Below are 18,368 nucleotides of genomic sequence, written 5' to 3'. Positions count from 1 at the left end.
CTATATGTATATATATATATATTGTACCTATTGTAAGAGATTGCAGACTGGGCTATTACTTACTGAATACCCTACTGCAAAGGTTCACAGTTTTTATGCAAATAACAAATGAACATAAATATGATGAATACATTGGAAAGGGGAAGAACGCTATGAGGGAGCAGTAGCTTGTTGTTCCATGTAGACATTGAGTGAAATGTTTTTGTAACAGAAAAAATATATCAAATCCACACCACAAGCTACAGCTCCCATGTCACAGGCTGAATGAACCCTTCTGCAAACCTCGCATTACCTTTCTCCATTTAAAACCAGACTTATTTTGTCAATGGCAAATGGCAAAATCATGCATACATGTGTAATCTTTGATTGAAAAGTAAAAATCCTCCTTTTTCCTCTTAGTCATGAGAACTCATGGTACATGAAGTTTGATCTGTAATACTTTGGGCCTCATCTCCGCCTCAGCCCTGCTCTTTTCTCCCGCACTATCTGTATGGGGGGAGGTTGTCCCTCATACAGGGGTGGTACGTCGGTTGGCTGTGTTAGTGTGAGATGAGTCTTTTAGGTCCTTCTGGATGCAGTTGTGGACCTGCAGGAAGTTGTGGTCCCTCTCAGAATTGTAGGTTGCGGTGGGGGTGCCGTGACCGGTCTTTAGGGTGTCTCCCCCGCGGGTGAGCGTGTACATTGAGATCTCGGTGGAAGGCAGCGCTCCGAAACCTTTCAAGCCCACCGGCGAGGCATCGCGGGAGTGTGACGGGTCCGTGGAACGAGACGAAGAGCGGGAACGGCGCCGATAGCGGTACCGGTAGCTGGGGATGCGCGTGATAGCCGAGCCCTGCAGGTAATCTGCGGCTCGCGCGCCTGCGCGCAATTCTCGATGCCGGTCGATAAACATGTGCACGGCCAGCACGCCCACCATCTCAGCCATGATAAAGGACAAAGCACCAAAGTAGAAACTCCAGCCATACGAGTAGCTGTTTTTCTTGGAGTCGCTTTTTGAGGGATCCCCCGCATTGGCTGATATGTACACGATCATGCCAATGATGTTACTGAGGCCTGTGGAGAAGATGGGAGATATTATAAAGCTTTGCAGAGAACCTAAAATAACATTTTCTTAGACAATACATTTATGCATTTGGAATTGTAGTGCGTGTTGGTTTGTGGAATCTAACCTATGACCTTCGTGCTACTAGAGCAAAAGAAACTACCCGACTTGAAGACCAACATCACTGACTAATTTCACAACATGGCCTCATTACTTTTAATGTGAATAAGACCGTATATTACCATAAAAATGTTAATGCGACTTAACATACATGATGAAACAAATCACTTAAACAAAACGTTCTGCACCGTAACATATTTTGAAACATCTATTATGCATTTGGGTAGTAATGACCATACTTGTGTCATGGTGTGACAGCAAACAAAAACTAACAATGAAGATAAATCTTTCTTATAAATATGATTAATTTACAATAATATATTAACGGTCACTTTATTTGCAGTCACTCCATAGGACAGATTTACGGTTTATTCGTGAACTACCTACTGTATGATGCTATGTGGGTGACCTGATTCGCCACAAATTGGGCAACCTGATCTCACCAAATTTTTCATGATGTGAATCGTACAAATGAGTACGATTATTAGAAAAAAGCAATACTGAAGCCCCTCCCCTAAATCTGACGCCACTGGTACTAATTGTACTAAACATACAAATAAGATTGTATGAATTCACACAAATTAACCATCTCCTAAAATAGTTTAGAATTGTGTTGCTGATACGCATAGAAAAACTTTTAAAGTATATAAAAATATATCATATCTATGGCCAGTAATAACATTTATAATAAAAGATAAATAAATGAAAATATTAATATAATATCTATGGCTAGTAATACAATTAAATGTTCAGTTCACATGCCATTTGGTGGTGCACCTCGAAATAAAAAATGCAACTTTTGTTTAAATAGCTAGGTTAACAGCCAAGTAAATAGCAAGTTTAACAGCCGAATTAACAACATCCCACATATGCTTTAACCCCCAAGTCATAAACCAAAAGTTGAGTGCTTTAATTTGTCAGGGTGAGGAAGTAAATGAGAAGATTGATTTTAAAATCTGCGATGGAAGTGGGTGACCAACAGGAACATTATCTGTGGCTCGCTGCTGACTTCAGTCACACCCTGCTCGAGTTGTGTGTGACAGACAAAACCACCATGATGGATCACTGTGAAAGTGTGTCAGGGACACCATATTTTTAGAGTTTAATCCCAAAAGGCTTCTGTAAGCCTAGCAACAAAATCAGGAGCAAAGAGAGACAGGAAAGAAATCGACTTGCTAACTGGCTACTGTATAGAACTTTTAAAAAGTCTTAAGTGAGAAAAAATTGGCTGAAGAGTTGTGCCACTTTCATGCATTTCTGCGCTAAACCGAGTCTTATTCACAACCCCCCACAATTCAGTTAAACCAGCCACTTGATGTATTGCAAAATCATATTTAAACCGAGTCATTGTCATTCTTTTCTGTGTTAACACACCTCCATTCTGTGTGCATTACGTAGGCGGTTAATGGAATTTGATTTAGTTGTTTGTGTACGTTTCTAGCGATCAGCAGTAATTCAAAAGATGGAGAAGGACACTTTAACCGGGCTATACTCGTAACAAAGTACACCTGATTGTAGATGCCTGCCACATCCATCAATTTGAACCCAGGCTCTTGTGTATATAATAAGGGTCTCACGGCTCTACAAAATCGTTTCACGTGGACTCACCTGCAGAGACGAAGAGGATGCCTGCGCTAAGGATGATATTGTGGCGGGACTTGTAGAACTCACTGGCAGCTATACACAGGCCACCCATGAAGAGCAGGATGACACTGAGGATGGGGAAGATACTAGACGCTCGCACGGCCCCTACATATGGAGAAAGAAGGGGAAATACAGAGAAAATATTACATCCAGGCAGTCACTTGTTGAATGGGTCTGAGTTCAGAACACAGTGTGAGAAGGAAAAAGAGATGAAAAGAGAACACGATCTGATTTTAGCAGCTGTTCTCCTCAGTGCCGTACAACACAACCAATCAACGTTTTCTCTTATATTTACAAATGTTTGTCATGACTTTAGCCAGAGTTTGGCTGTAAACGACAAGGTAATCTTCTCAAGGGAAGTTCTACAAAAGTCGGTAATGCTTCAGATTACGACGCGCTGAGATCTTTAAAACACATTAAACTCAGTTTGGACTCTAAATCTCCAGTTCTTTGCCATGGTTTCATTGTTTGGCATATAAGATTAAATAAACGTGAATCACGCTTCTATTCAGCAGGTGTTCTTGTAAACCGACTGAGCCAGTGACCTTATCATGTTAATATGTTTGTTCTACCTCAATTTAAAATATGTAACGGGACAAACAACTGGAGTGTTTTTATGTTCTTTGAGTTACTCTGGGCTGTCCGCTTTATTTAGTGAGTTTTACTGTCCTGCGTGAAAAAAAATGCTTAGCATCACGATTAAAGGCTGAACATCGAGTTGCATGTAGACGTTTATTAAATTGTTAAATGATTTTGCAAGTTTAATGTTTTAGGACATATTAAACACTAAAAGGAATTTAAATCAACGAATTTGAAAAATAAAATAGAATTTGGGAAAATATGTTTTGCCATTTTTTATAAAAAAACTCAAACACCTTGCTTGTCTGCTTCTGGTATGAAAAAAACACATGTAAACATTTGAGGTTAAATAAAATGATTTAATTTCTACTTCAGATAGTCATAGTCTAGCTTTTCATAAAAGGTTTTATTTCATTTAATGTCCTGGTTTAAAATTGCAAGTCATTGACATTGACATTGACATGATAGTCTTTTATGCAATATGCTTAACCTGCAAAAAACTACCCAATGTATTGAAACAGCGGAACTAACTTGAGGGCAAGTGACAAAGCACGGAGCAGTGTTGCTGGCAGACCGGTGAAAACAGGAAGTTGCTGTATGCTGTGCAAGTTTTGCTATTGTTGAGGTGGAATCACATTGTTAAATCGAGAGTAACACTGCATAAAGGAATCGAACTGTGAATGAGGTGAGGAGGATCAGCAGGCTAAAGATGAATCAAAACTTTTCTTTTTAAAACGCTACCGGCTAACAGATTAGCTGCAATACATACATTTAAAAGTACCACAGTAATTGTCATGTAAAATATTGTTAATGAAGTCAAATAAAGGAATAGCTCCCTAAAAGAATGTAATTGTATTGGTTTTCCGTATATTGCAAAACAGCAAGAGCTATGAGATTTTATCAACTCCTCAGCATCTAAAACGTCAAAGTGAACAAGGAAAATACAGACGTGCTACTTTGTTTTCATCAATCTCATGTAAAATTATACAACTATTAGTTGCAGTCCTTGATTCATTATAAAACACAGTTATGACAGCGGCACACAAAGATCATTCTGTTGCTGTTCACTGTCGGCCAGCGAAGGGCAGGCTTATTCATTTACTTAGTAAAAGTTCAATTGATCCATAGTTTTGTCTTTAATATTTATTTTGTGTGGTAACCAATTAGCTGCTTGAGGCTAGTTCTGTATCGTGAATTAGACATGATTTAAGGGGTTGCAATCACTTCGTTTTTAGCACCCTTAAGTCGTGACTTATTCACCCTTTTTTTAACAGCCTTTGTAACTTCTTACAGTTAACACTAGTGAACATTTCATTCAAATGAAGTATAGTAAATGTGTTTATAATAAGTTGTCTTCACAATAAATGTGAATATTTATGTACATTGTACCCTGTAACTACATAGAACAAGGGGGTAAAAAGGCTCCCTTCATTTTACAGCCCGCAGATGTTCTACTCAACCTGTAACTATAAAACAAGGGGGTAAAAAGTCTCACTTCATTTTACGGCCTGCAGAAGTTAATCTCAACCTGTAACTACATAGTACAAGAGGTATATTTACAAAGTAATTGCAATGGTTGAAAAGATGACCAAACTAAATAAGCTGCACTTTGCTATCATGATATAATTACAGTCTATATGTACTGAGATGATTTTTACTTAATCATCTCATAATTGTATTTGATTTGTTGACATGATATGCAGCTGAGATCAACTGCAAGTTGCATATATGTTAAAATTATAATTAAAACACAGCAGAACTCATAATTTCCTCATATGTCCTGTGTGTTGTTAGTAATATCCATCATGTGTGCTGTAATAATTAAAATACCCATAGTTAAAAATACCCCTAGTAGCTTATTTATGGGTGCATTGTTATTACAAAATGTACACAGTGTATGTTCGCGCTAAACTTTCTCCCAATCATAAGATTGTTGTCTAGAATAATAGGTCATGCATACCACGTAATTTTGAAATAGTTACCCCTTAGTTTTAAAAATACCTACAGTATTAATGTTTTTTATTTTCATTACTAGTAGCCCTTTATTCCCCAAACGTTTCATATTGTTCCCCTTTAGCTACATACATGTACTGTAGAGGTAGACAATTATTACAATTAGTTACACTGTAAATGATGTTTAATTATGTGGTACATTGCTTTCTCTCTTACCTCTCTTCTTCCTTCATCCCAGTCTCTTTGAAAATACTTGTCATGCAAAGTTATGCTTTCATTAGGCTAGTTAAATATTCACCGCTTCATCTAGTTTGCAAACTCAGCAAACCTCTCTCTCGTTTGGACAGCATGACAACACTGTGAACTTGTGCTGGTTTGAGCATTACATCAATACAAGTAAAAAGATATTGCAAGTTGTATTTCAATAGTATAATATACTATAATACTTCGCTTGCGCCAGAATGCACTCATTTGCGACATGTGTTATATAAGTTTAGACGGTTTTCTTATGCATTCACTGCAGTTCTTTCTCCCTCTAGAGAAACTTAAATGAGACTTCACTCGAAGTGATGAACAGCATTTTAATTTTCTTTCGCCTTGTTCTGTCCATTCCTATCTGTCTCCTTCTCTCTGTTTTTCTCTCTGTCCACACAATCTGAAGGAGACCGTCATAATTCTCTGTCCCTTTCTTTGGCTTTCATTTCCCGCTTTTTTCTGCTAGTATGGGGCCAGAAATTCTGCATTAAACAATTTGTTGGTTTAAAATTAAACTTCTTATAAAAGCAAAAATCTTATTTTTGTGAATTATATCAGTCCACTTTTAGAAAATAGAGCTATATAGCACTATATACAGATCGTATACAGGTTCTTCATATGGAAACGGTGCTATATAGCACACCTAATATTGTGTTACACTGAATGACAATGTAACATTATTTCAACCAAATTTTGACATTTTATTCCACAAAAACTTTGTTGAAACCATAAGGTAGACATTTTCCTTACATTTAAATATGCTTTCTATGGACATTAAATCATTTTTGCTAAATGTGTTTTGATCATGACATCTCATTGTATTTGACCCATATATAAATGTATATATACATTATATATATACGTATACACAACATAAATAAAAGTGCATCTTCAGCTGGATGTCCTTGCATGTTCTTTGTCCTGACTTTCTTTCCTCTCAATCTCTCTCTTTCTCTCCCTCTATAGGGTGTAGAGTGTGATTAAATATTAAGGTGTGCTGGGTGCTGACCCCTGTTCCTGTTGCCCCGTAAAAACCTTCCTCCAAATGTCTTTCTCATTTTCCCCAGTCTCACATTAACCAGAGGGTTGACATGGCCAGTCAGAGCACAGAAGGGACATAGCACCCCCTTCTCGTCCATCAGCCTCATGCACAACGACACTGGAAGGAAGGAAATAAGGAAGGAGATGGGAACGGATGCGAGGCAGAAGGTGAAATTGAAAGAAGGAACAGATAATAGCCCAAATCTATTGATTGTTGACTTGAGCGTTTAAAGCGACAGTGTTGAAGGTGACAGAAGTGTCCTGAGAGACCAGCATTCTGGGTTGGTTTTCATCCCAGGGGGGAAGCTGCAGTGACTATGCGTTTCAGTTGATGTTTTAAAACACTTAGTTAATGAATACGGTCCATAGATAGATTACACACCGCAAATACAATGCAAAGAGCTATACTAGAATAATAAATAACAATAAAATGATAGTATGTAATATGATTAATCTGTACTGTGTGATATAACAAGCAGAAGCCTTTCCCCAAAACACTTGATCTTTCATAATTATTTTGTATGATTATTTATAGTTTTCAATGCTCAATTCTTGCAGCATCTATCCTGTTTATCATTTTCTATGTTGCAGTGGAAAAAGGGTTGAGAATACTGTATATGCAGACTATATAGACATATAAACAGTTGCGCAAAAATTGGGTATGCCGTATATGCTGTGCATAGGGGCGCTGCACAAGGGGGAGGCGTCATTGTGGCAAAATATTATTTAAAGGTTTTTAAATAAAACTTTATTATAGAATACGTTAATTATATACAATTACAAAAAACGTTTTAGTAACATTTTTGTATAGCATTTTAAACGAGCGCAACAAATATATTTTATCAAGTTATTATATCAACCGCTTACTCTGTAACAGTCACATGACCAAATGGATCAAGCAAAGAAACAGAATAGAACAAGACATTGAAAAACAAGTTAATTGACAAGTAAAATGAGGACAACAACGTCCAAGTTGATAAATATTGGTGTATAATTTCATCTCTGTAACTCTTTGTAAAAGTAAAAGTTATTTATCCTTGCCTGAGATGTAGTTCATATCATAATATATGATATATTAACGTTAATATAAATTCACCTCCACATATCTCTGTTGCTTATAAAATAAATACATTTTTGTGAATGAGCTTTAAAGTTACATTCGGGAGAGTCTGAGAAGGTTGTTAAAGCTGTTAAGTCTTCCACTATCACACATTTAAGATTTGCCAGGCTCTTCATTAAACGTCAGACAGCTCTTCCCCATACGGCACAAGCTGTGCAGTTTTAAACTCCGAGACATCTTCCCCATACAATGGGAGCTGGGCAGTTAGAATGTCAGGCCTGTGTTCTTCATATAACGTGAGCAGATGCGTCTTCTGCAAAAAGCACGAGCTGACGCGCAGCACAGAGCACTGGCGTGAGGACAGTGAAACAGCGTGCTGATTGACAAGATGACAAAGACAAGTGTGCAAAAGAACTCTTTTTAATAAAAAACGTATAATGTCTTTGTTCAGTGTAAATTAGTTTGTCTTTGTTTTCATAAAATATGACAAAAACAAACTAAAAACTAGAGTAAAGTAAGAGGAAAATCCAAAGATCTTTTATTTATATGTGTTTTAATGTGTTATCCGTCTACTTTATATATAATCATACTGTGTTTGTCTGAGATAAAGAAACAAACAAAACTGAGACAGCCTAAATCCACAAGAACTGTGGCAACATCTCCAAAGTGCTTGGAACAAGCCGTTTTCTTTGTTTTTCTTTCTTTGAAATTATGGCTCTAGTATGGGTGTTTCTGGGAAACCGAACTGATAATGATGCCCCAGGGCAAGCCCATCTCTCTTGGCAATCTGCCCAGACTCCCCAGGCATGATGCTGGCACAGAGCACAGGGAAATTTTCACACAAGCCCTGTGCAGTGTTTGAGGGTCTGTCAGGGGCATAAACAGCGCCTGGGGGTTGTTATTAACATGGTGGAATAGGCAAAGAGGAGAAGGAGCAAGTTCAGCCTGAAGCGAGGAAAGGAGCAAAAGAGAGGAGCGAAGCAGCAGCGTTTTTTATTATGTCAGCTTCTATTAGAGGATTGTGTGCTGGTGAACTGGGGCTTTGAACAGCTCAATCTTAAAGCTCTATACAGTCTGGCTATTCCTGAAGTTAAAGTGTCAGTGATGGCAAAGCTTAAAATTATGTAAAATATTATTATTTATGAGTTTTAAAGTATTTTAAACATAAAATGGTGGGCTTTACAAATATTATGATGTTGCTAAAACAGCATAGTTATCATAGTCTTTACTTACTTAAGAAGTCTAACATTTTACAAGGATTATACCTGAGCATAGGGCTCTGTTAAGTAGGGCTGGGCGATATGGCCAAAAAAACCCTAGATTCTTTCACAAAAATTCTGATTTACGATTTAAATTGATTTTTCTGTTTGAGGTGCTGCATTTAATTGGCCGTTCTGCTAAATTTGCAGGCAACAGACTTCAAACACACTTTGCAGCAGGGTGTTGTTTGTTTTGTGTCTGATGCTGCACAACCAAAACAATTCCAAATTACAGATTGACACTGCCTTTCTTGGCAGGGCCTGAATTTCGTTTTTATACTGGGGGGGAAATTCCCCTCTTACATCATTGGCTACGGGGATTTCAAGTTTTGGAGTGGGGGAATACATTTGGACACAACGTTTTAATTTAAACAACACATTTTTTATATAATTGTATTAATATTAAACTTGACAGCCCTAGTTGTATTACAATTATAATTGCAAGCATTCTGTATCTACAAAGCCCTTGTGTGTGGTAGGTTGGAGGAGCTGTCAATCCTATATTCTGGAGTCTGGGCGACAGCTAAAAATTACAAGCTCCAAATTATCATCCTCACCCCTCGTCTGCTATGATAGCTAGTGAGGCTAGGAATGGGTGAACAAGTGAAGAAGTTTCATTATGAACAAGCCAGGAAAACATAATCAGTGTGAAGTGTAAAGAAGCGTGTGATTCACTGAAGGTCAATGCTTTGATTTAGGTGGAGGTCAAAGACGCTGCCAGCATGGGCAGAACCCTGAGGTGAAGTCGGGCTTCGGCTTGCAGTTCTTTTAGACAGTACTACACTGTTTAAAAAACATGTTAAAATTTGATTTTTGTGCCCCATTTTACTTGCTAATTTATTTGTATTTTTGGTTGTAATTTTACATTTTGTTAGTATTTTCAATACTAATATTTTCAATATTTTCATTGACAAAAAAATCCTTTAAAACTGAAATTATCTGGCAGCTGGACAGCCAACTGTACAGTTTCTCTCTGCAAAATTACATGTCTTCCCCATTTGCTGTCTTTTCTGTAATTTTACACTTTATTTGTCTTTATGCGTCGAAAAAGTGTAAAAAAACCTAAAATTGGTAAAATTTCCTTTTCTTACAATATAGGTCTATAGGATCTCAAAACAGCTTTTCTATCAAACTAAATATTTATTCTCCATCAAATTTAATGAAAGATTATTTTTGGCTCCAGATGGTTGAGATACAGCATCTAACTTGAGTTCACCGCACCAACTCACTGATATGTTGCATGTATGAAAAACGAACACCTGCTTAGCATTAGTGGCAGCTATTACACATGTAGAAGTAAAACTTAAATGCACATGTGAATGGACGCTCATTCTTGCCGTCTTCACTTTTACCTCGCTCTATTCGTTGCTTTACTCGTCTTTCCTTCACTCACTCTCTCTCGCTCATTGACAGCATTGTGAAAGAAATTTAGCATTCACACTTAATCAGCCTCCCACATACTTGAATGTGCTGATGTGCAGGAGAGGGTCATGCTAATCAGGTGCTGTAGCTTGCAGGCACATTGATTGAAATCTACAAACACTTATTAATGTAGCGCTGCCCCACCACATTGCCCTTTCACCACACACACTTCCCTATCATTAGCCATCTTACTAAACGCACCTCTACCTGAGCCATATCAACCTGTGCTTGCAATAAAAAATGAAAAAATACCTTCAAGTGTTACTCTCATTTGAGCCTGTTTCTGTATTGTCACAGGCCTCACATCTGTTAATACTGTCATAATCCGTTGTTTTGCAAACATTGCTTTAAAAACATTTCAGACTTAAAAAAATCATGCTCATGCAACAAAAGTTAACCATACCCAATAAAATTGTCAAAATTCTGTCATGAATTACTCGCTCTCTAGTTGTTTTAAACCTGTATACATTTTATACATTTAATGGGTTGGAATAACTTGAATGTGAATGAATGATGACATCATTTTTATTTTTGGGTGAACCATCCCTTTAAGTTGATGGAATGTTAATATTGGTCATTTATAACAGTCAAAGAAGCCTCAGTTAAAGTTATAAAGCTAAATTTTATTTGAATCGAGCAGAGAATCAGTTGGAGACTTATTTCTTAAAACAGTTTAAGACTTGTCATGCCATGGCTATTTCTGTAAGTGTAAACAGGCACAAACACAAGTGAAGCACTTGTGCATTTATGCAGTCGTCGCTGTAGTTTATTACTGACAAGTGGGGAGAAATTCTCTAAAACAACACATTTATTTAAAAAACACTTAAAAAATAAGAACTTAAATTCTAACCTAGCAAGACGGCTCATGAGGAAAAATCACCAGAGACTGATGTTGTATCTGTTTTTATAACAAGATGACATCATTTTTGTGGCCCAGCTCTAACACATCCTGCATGTTCACATTTAACATCAATGATGGTCAACATCAATAATTTTTGCTAAAATGTGATAATTTTTTGGAAATTGTGCCATTTATGTTTCCTTCTTGTAATCGTATTCCATATACTTGACTGTTTAAAGTGTAATGCAGTTTTATAACATATGCACTTCATGTAAAGTATTGACCTACATAAAAAACGCTGGTTCAATGCTGGTCCACAAAAACTTTTCTGTTTCAGTTTTTTAACACTACACAAACGTTTAAACAAAATTCAATCAACAGAAGTTTTTAACTTAATTTAAAATGTTAAAGAAATATCTTAAAGAAGGTTCAAAAATACTAACTAAAACCAGAAGTGCTTCTGGACCAGTTTTAACATCTTGCAAAGTGGTCTATACAGTATGTCTAATTTATGACAAAAAGTATGCAAACATTGACACATGACCAAACCCTGTATGGTAGCCTATACGGGCATTGCCATTTGCATTACCTAAAGTACACGACAACTGCAATCGAAACCTATCAATAAAGCAGAGCATGACCTTTGCTGTTATGATCATATGATCTGGGCATGTGGCCTGTACGCAGTCTCTATAGGGTAAGCGGTGTCTCATCGGGTGACACAGGCAGTGTCCTGAACTTTCATGTGTGAGTGCTTCACATCCAATGCCCTCAGCTCAAGTGGCATGTGTCCCATCCCCCCACCAGGTCTGATGTTTTGTTGTATATGAAGTTAAAAAATAAAGTGAGAAAGAATGTTGAAAAAGAATATGGATTCAATTAATTCCTATTTACTTCACCCAAAAATGAATTAAAAAAATGACTCGCCTTTGAGTTGTTTAAAATCTGTATACATTTCTTTGTTCTGATGAACATGATGAACTATGGTAGTCAATTGGGGACAAAATCTGTCTGGTTATAAGCATTCTTTCAAATATCTTTCTCTGTGTTCATCAGCAATTGTAACAACTCGGAGGTGAGTAAATTATTGCAGGATTTTCATTTTGGTTGAAGTATCGCCTTATTTGCCATCTGCTATAAGACCAGTTCATCATCTGCCTTGATCTAACCTACTGTGCCCTCCGCACATGCGAACCCGCTGTCGGCCGGCCCCAGCCTCATTGATTTTTTTCGGCCAGTGTTTCGGGTATGTGTGCATCTGTGTGTGTCTGGGTCATCCAGTCACAGCCAGTTTTGGCCAGAGTCAGATCCACACCGTGTGCCCGTGAGGGCAAGAGCCACACCATCAGTGATACTCCTGAGTGCCTGCTGATGGGTCTGATGTAGATTTTGTCATGTCAACCACTGTACATCACCACTTGATCTATATGAAACCAAATACAAATAGAAACATCATCTACATACTGTATCACTTGGTTAAAAGGGATAGTTCACCCAAAACTATCATTCAAAGGGGATACGATTATTACCTATGACAAATCAAAATCGCAGTGATAAAAATTTATCACTTTTGCTGTTAACCATTATTTATATTCAAGCATTTACAACATTCATTTCAGTCCACACATGCTTTAAGATGAATCCATGACCTCAGAATTGAACCGTTTTTTACCAGTTAAGCTACAGGAAGAGCTAATGCTAGTTACCCTGCTTCATCTCATCTCTCTAATAGCCTCTGTCCCTTCTACCAGCTGGCTCCCCTCTCTCTCTCTCTCTCTCTCTCTCTCCCTCTCTCATCGTCCCCTCCCTCCCCCACTGCTGTTTGGTCCTCCGTAGCGCTGTGGAAGATTGCAGCTCTGACACGGCATGATCTAAAAACCCACTGGCGCTTCAGAATGCTTCAGCACTCTTATATAACTGTGTGTGGATGTGTGAACTGCCTGATTTCGCTGCCTGGGCTGCATTCTCGTGATCACTCCAGCAAAGAGAAGCCTGCCACTGATAGGGCCTGTGTTAATGTGTGCGCTCATGGGTATTTGTACATGCCTATTTCCATTGTGTGCACTGTAAATATGTATGCAGATGATATGCCGCTGCTATGTTTTAGATTTTTAGATGCCTGTGGGTACTTGAGAATCGGTGCACAACTCCCCCATTATCAAATGTGCATGAATCCATACACTCATTTTGTAAGTGGAAGTCTAAAAATACAGGCATGAATATCCATGCAGCGTGTTTTTGAGATGTGCACACTGACCTGTTTTTATTTCCCCTAGTTTTTCCTTGACGTTCGGGGTGTTTTAATTCATGGTCAATTCTTTTGGTGTGTCATTGAACTGAATGACGCCATCCATGACATAATTTGTGTGACCTCACTAATGTGACTCTGCAGATTACTTACATAACAGCTTGGTGGTTGGTAGACTATGGATCATAGCACACATCTCAAACCACACTGTGTAGTGTCAGAAACAAACTGTTTTAGGATCAAAAAATGTATCTTCGATGGTGTACTTTTCTAACCCTCCATTTATGTCAAACCCTGTTTGTCCATTCATTGCAGTTAATTGTAGAACTATACCTTTTAAAGGTATCATTGCCCAATGTGTAACTTTTTGGAGGATCTATTGACAGAAATGCAATTTAATATACATAACTATGTCTTCAGAGGTGTATTAAGACCTTACATAAGGAAGCGTTATTACCTTAGAATAAGCTATTTCTATCTACATACACCACGGGTCCCCAGCTTGCATGGAATTCGGCATGTTGTTTCTACAGTTGCCCTAAACAGACCAACTGCTCTACCGAATGTGTTTCGTAAATTCGATATCTATTTCAGCAAAGAAGCGAAACCGTGATGACATCTAAGAAACTTTTACATTTCTTCATTTGGCAGATGCTTTTATCCAAAGCGACTTACTAGTATGAGAGCATATACCTTTTTTCAGCACATTAAAAAGTACCATTAGTTTACAAGGCCTTGCTACTAGGAGGATTAAAGCTGGAGTAAGCAAGAGAGAGAATGAACAATAAATACATTTTTAGAGACCTAGACTATTATTGGTCAGCCAAATAAATGCAGAACAGGTATGTTTTCAGCTGTTTTTTGAAAGTTGTGAAGGATGCTGCAGTTCAGGTGGAGGCTGGCTGTTCTTTCCACCACAGGGAACCGAATAAGTAAAGGTTTTTGCTAGCGATCTGGTGCCTAGCTGTAATGGAATAACCAGGCTTCACTCATTTTCATTTACAGGCGTCGCTACATTTCCAGGTTTGGACTGCAGACATAGTCCACTGTAGGATAAACTTCCAAAGCTACACATTGTTTTTGTTTTTAGATTTTTTTTAAATCATTTGGTTTGTACATTATAAACCGCATCTAAAAATCGAATAGTCCATATCTGATTATTCCACATATCGTCTATCACTTAGCTTTAACCCAGGACACAGTTGGTGACCAAAAGTACTACAGAACAGATGTCTGAGAAGATAAGACAGAGCGGCAGGGAGATGAGAAGTAGCAAGGAGAGGAGAGAGAGAGACAGAAACTGACCTATATAGGAAAGAGGCTGAAATATTTATGGAAGTGAATGTCCTAATTCACAAGCCACTGGGAGCATTGCGGCCTGTTCGTCCAATTGCAGCAAAGGAAAAGGACAAACACACGAATTCACATGCGCACACACATATAGGGTGTGAGGTCTGCAGTTGGTTGTTGGGTACAGCTCAGGGTAATTATTTAAGGCCCCTGAATTTTGGACAAGACTTAACTGCACATTGCAGGCTCAGATAAAGAACTCAGCAAGGGGAAGACACGGTCGAACGGATCCGAGTCTGATATTCAGTCTGAGACCTGGACGCTCACAGTGCATCATTATGATGATGTCAATTAACAATAAACTGCAACGGGGTCAATGCTGCTACATAACTGTGCTGCATAACTGCATAAGCTATAATTACAGGCGCAGCGAAGAGTCAATTACAGCAGGTCAGCTACCTGTAAGGGGTGATGCATGAAGCTAAAGAGGGCCCTATACTGGGATAATTGTATGGTATTTTATCAAATATCATCTTCTAACCAATAGGAGTAGGTTAAACCATTGTGGATGGGCGAAAGCTCTGACAGATAAGGTTAACTTTGATTCCCGAGGTTCTTGACCTTAGATCAGGGGTGTCCAAAGTCGGTCCTGGAGGGCCGGTGTCCTGCAGAGTTTAGCTCTAACTTGGCTCAACAACCTGTCTTGAAGTTTCTAGTCTGCCTACCGAGACCTTGATTAGCTGGTTCAGGTGTGTTTGATTAGGGTTGAAGCTAAACTTTGCAGGACACCGGCTCATCAGAACCGACTTTGGACAGCCCTGCCTTAGATCATTCCTAGTGTAATATATCCCCAATGAAGAAACAGATGAAACCTTTGCTAGGATAACTGGTCTCAATCTGAGCTTTAATCTTTTGGTGAGTTACATAAACAGATTTGGATAAATTAGACCTCCATCCAACGGTGCTTTTCAGTTACAGAACCTTCAATTACTCTCAGTTGTTACCATGTTGTTTCCAGTCAATTTGGGCCCTTGTTTTGATGACAGTAACTGATAGTCCTGCTTGTGAGTTTAGGATTGATGCGCGTGGCTTGTTTGACACTCGCTTCCTGGGCCTGCTTGCGCAGACGAAAAAAGAGTGGAAATCAATGGCCTGTGTTTACGATGAAGCCAGTGTACCGTAATAGGGCCTAGTTTAGCTGTACTGTATGAGCGAGAAGCTGCCGCTGCTGAATATCTAAGCAGAGCGAGCAACATTTATACTCTCACGCAGAGAAAACAAAGCATCATATCATGGCTAAATAGGATGAGGCGTGAGACAAAGAAAGAACCTTGAAATTACCACCCAAAGGTTGTCATCTATTGAAAACCAACTTGAGAGGAAAAATTTGCACACGGAGTGCTTCAGGTCCAGTGTTTATATCTTGCGAAGTGGTCTGAGTCCGAGAGAGACCGTGTCTGATTTGTGGAAGATGATCAATAATCAGAAAACATGTGAAATATGTATGTTGGTTATATAATTTTCAGTTATTAAATGTACAGTACATTTTACAAACTTAAATCATTATTGTATTGCATATAGTTTGTCGCATTATTAAGCATGCTATCGCATATTGCATTTTTTCGTCAATATCGCACATCCTTACTAAAATGTACAATTGAGATCATAGATACTCATATGAATTGGTCTATTTAATTCTCAAATTTTCAAAAAATAAAGAAAAATTCTCAAAATTTGGTTGGGGGGCGTACAGTGATGCATATTAAAGAGACCTGAAATTCTTATATCTCTCTGTCCTTGCTTGTTCCCAGTCGAATTCATTTACAGATTTTTTCATTGCCAGCATTGACTAGGTAGAAAAAGCATCCACAAAGCGTTTTAGAAGAATGCATATGTAGGTCAAAAATAGTAAACCTGATACTGCTTAAAATTCCTTACAAACGGAATTAGGTAGAAGTAGTTGTTTAGAACGTGAATACTGTCACAGAAATATTAATGAAGCACTCACGCAAGAAGTACTCCGAGGCATCTGCTTCGTAATCTGTGTCTTCTGGAAAGTGATCTATCTGCTTACACAATCCTTTGAAGTTTCCTGTAACAGAGGAAGAGAGAAACAGTTGCTGTTAGGTTTGTACATTTAAGCACTGCATATCCACATTTTTTTATTTAGAGAGTGGTATGGGACACGTGGATGTTCAAACACAGAGGTTTGGGCTCGGCTACTCAAGCGAGCCTGACAGTGCAGGTGGTGACTTATAAACAAGAGCAGCACAGCTGGTGAAGTCCAGGGGCCCGTTTCAGAAAGCAGGGTAAGTGCAAACTCAGAGTAATCTAACCCCAGAAAACGGGATACTCTGGGTTTTCCGTTTCAGAAGCAAGGTACCTCAAACCTGCGACGCGGGATAAGTCAAGCCCGTTTCAGAAATCGACGTATCTTATACCCAGAGTGAGTAACCTACTCTGTGAACCTAACTTGGTCGGGAGCAGGTTTTATTTCACAAACCCGGGGTTTGTTACAATCTCCGTCCCCTTTTCGAAGCGTGAGTGGTGTTGAAATTGCCTACGCCGTTTGATTTTTCATTCGTTTTCCTTAATCGCTACAACTTCGTCACACAGACATTAAATTGGCATGTCTGTTCATTCAGGAACCTGTAGATGAGGAAGCTGCATTAATTCGGAGAAAGTTAAATTTACATCGGGAGAGAATCGTGAGGCCCCGTTTGGATGTTTTATCATATCCGGAGGATTTTTTATTTCTCCCATGCCGACTCTCTTACTTTTGCTGCTGTGGCTGTGTTGCTCTTCTTTCTAAAAATGTGCTCATATTCGCTGTACGCTTGTAACAGTACCTCCAATTCGACTGGCGAGAAATGAATGGAGGGCTTTTTGTAACGTGCCGTTGCCATGGTGAATCGTGCTATCTTCGCTCAATTGATGATGGTTTTTTAAAGCCGCGGTGCACGCGGGTGACCTATGGTGAACATACTCAGAAAAAAAGTATGAAACAGAAAACTCAGAATTGAAACAGCTGGGGCCTAATGGTTAGAACGTTGGGCTTGTGATCAGAAGGTTGTTGGTTCTAATCTCAGTGCCAGCAGGTCATGACTGAAGGGCCCTTGAGCAAGGCACCTTACCCCTGATTGCTCTGCAGTAATGTGCCACTGTAAAAACTACTTGTAAGTCGCTTTGGATAAAAGTGTCTGCCAAATGAATAAATGTAAATGAAACGGGCCCCTGAGATGATCTTCCCTTAGCACAGCAGCCTTCTCCAGCTGGTGTGCTAAGGGAAGATCATCTCATGATGTGCTAGTGTCCAAGTTCAGATGATTCCTGCCCTGCTTAACCATTAGTCTGGGTTATGGTGTATAACAGGTCAGTCAAGGTGAGCAAGGGATGTGGGCCTGCAAACAGCAGCAATTACTGTTGCCTTTCATGTGTGCGGACATAAACAACGGGCACAGCACCAGGACCGTGGTGCCAAGCTTATGAAGTTGTTCAGTCCTCCCCCATTACCTCACTACTCTCCCTGCTTCATCTCTCTTTTCCTATCTCCCATGTGTTTCTCTAATGATTTAATTAGATTTTTGCCAGGTGTTGCTGGGGATATTTTGGCT

The 18,368-nt window shown here is 38.8% G+C and overlaps 1 protein-coding gene across 1 annotated transcript in view; it reads right to left on the bottom strand.

Moving 5' to 3' along the window:
- Nucleotides 1-508: 508 nt before the first annotated feature.
- The window catches only part of cacng2a (calcium channel, voltage-dependent, gamma subunit 2a), a gene marked incomplete at both ends in the record, with an annotated part of 47,247 nt that continues 29,387 nt past the window's right edge, over nucleotides 509-18,368 (bottom strand). The window contains 3 exons of the mRNA XM_079455475.1: nucleotides 509-1,053; nucleotides 2,771-2,911; nucleotides 16,763-16,846. Coding sequence (XP_079311601.1) covers nucleotides 509-1,053; nucleotides 2,771-2,911; nucleotides 16,763-16,846 — 770 coding nt within the window. The remainder of the gene's footprint in view (nucleotides 1,054-2,770; nucleotides 2,912-16,762; nucleotides 16,847-18,368) is intronic.

This window comes from Barbatula barbatula (assembly GCF_947034865.1).
Source record: "Barbatula barbatula genome assembly, chromosome: 5".
NCBI classification, from domain to species: Eukaryota; Metazoa; Chordata; class Actinopteri; order Cypriniformes; family Nemacheilidae; genus Barbatula; species Barbatula barbatula.
The sequence above is the reverse complement of the archived record's forward strand: the minus strand, read 5'-3'. Positions and strand labels throughout refer to the sequence as shown.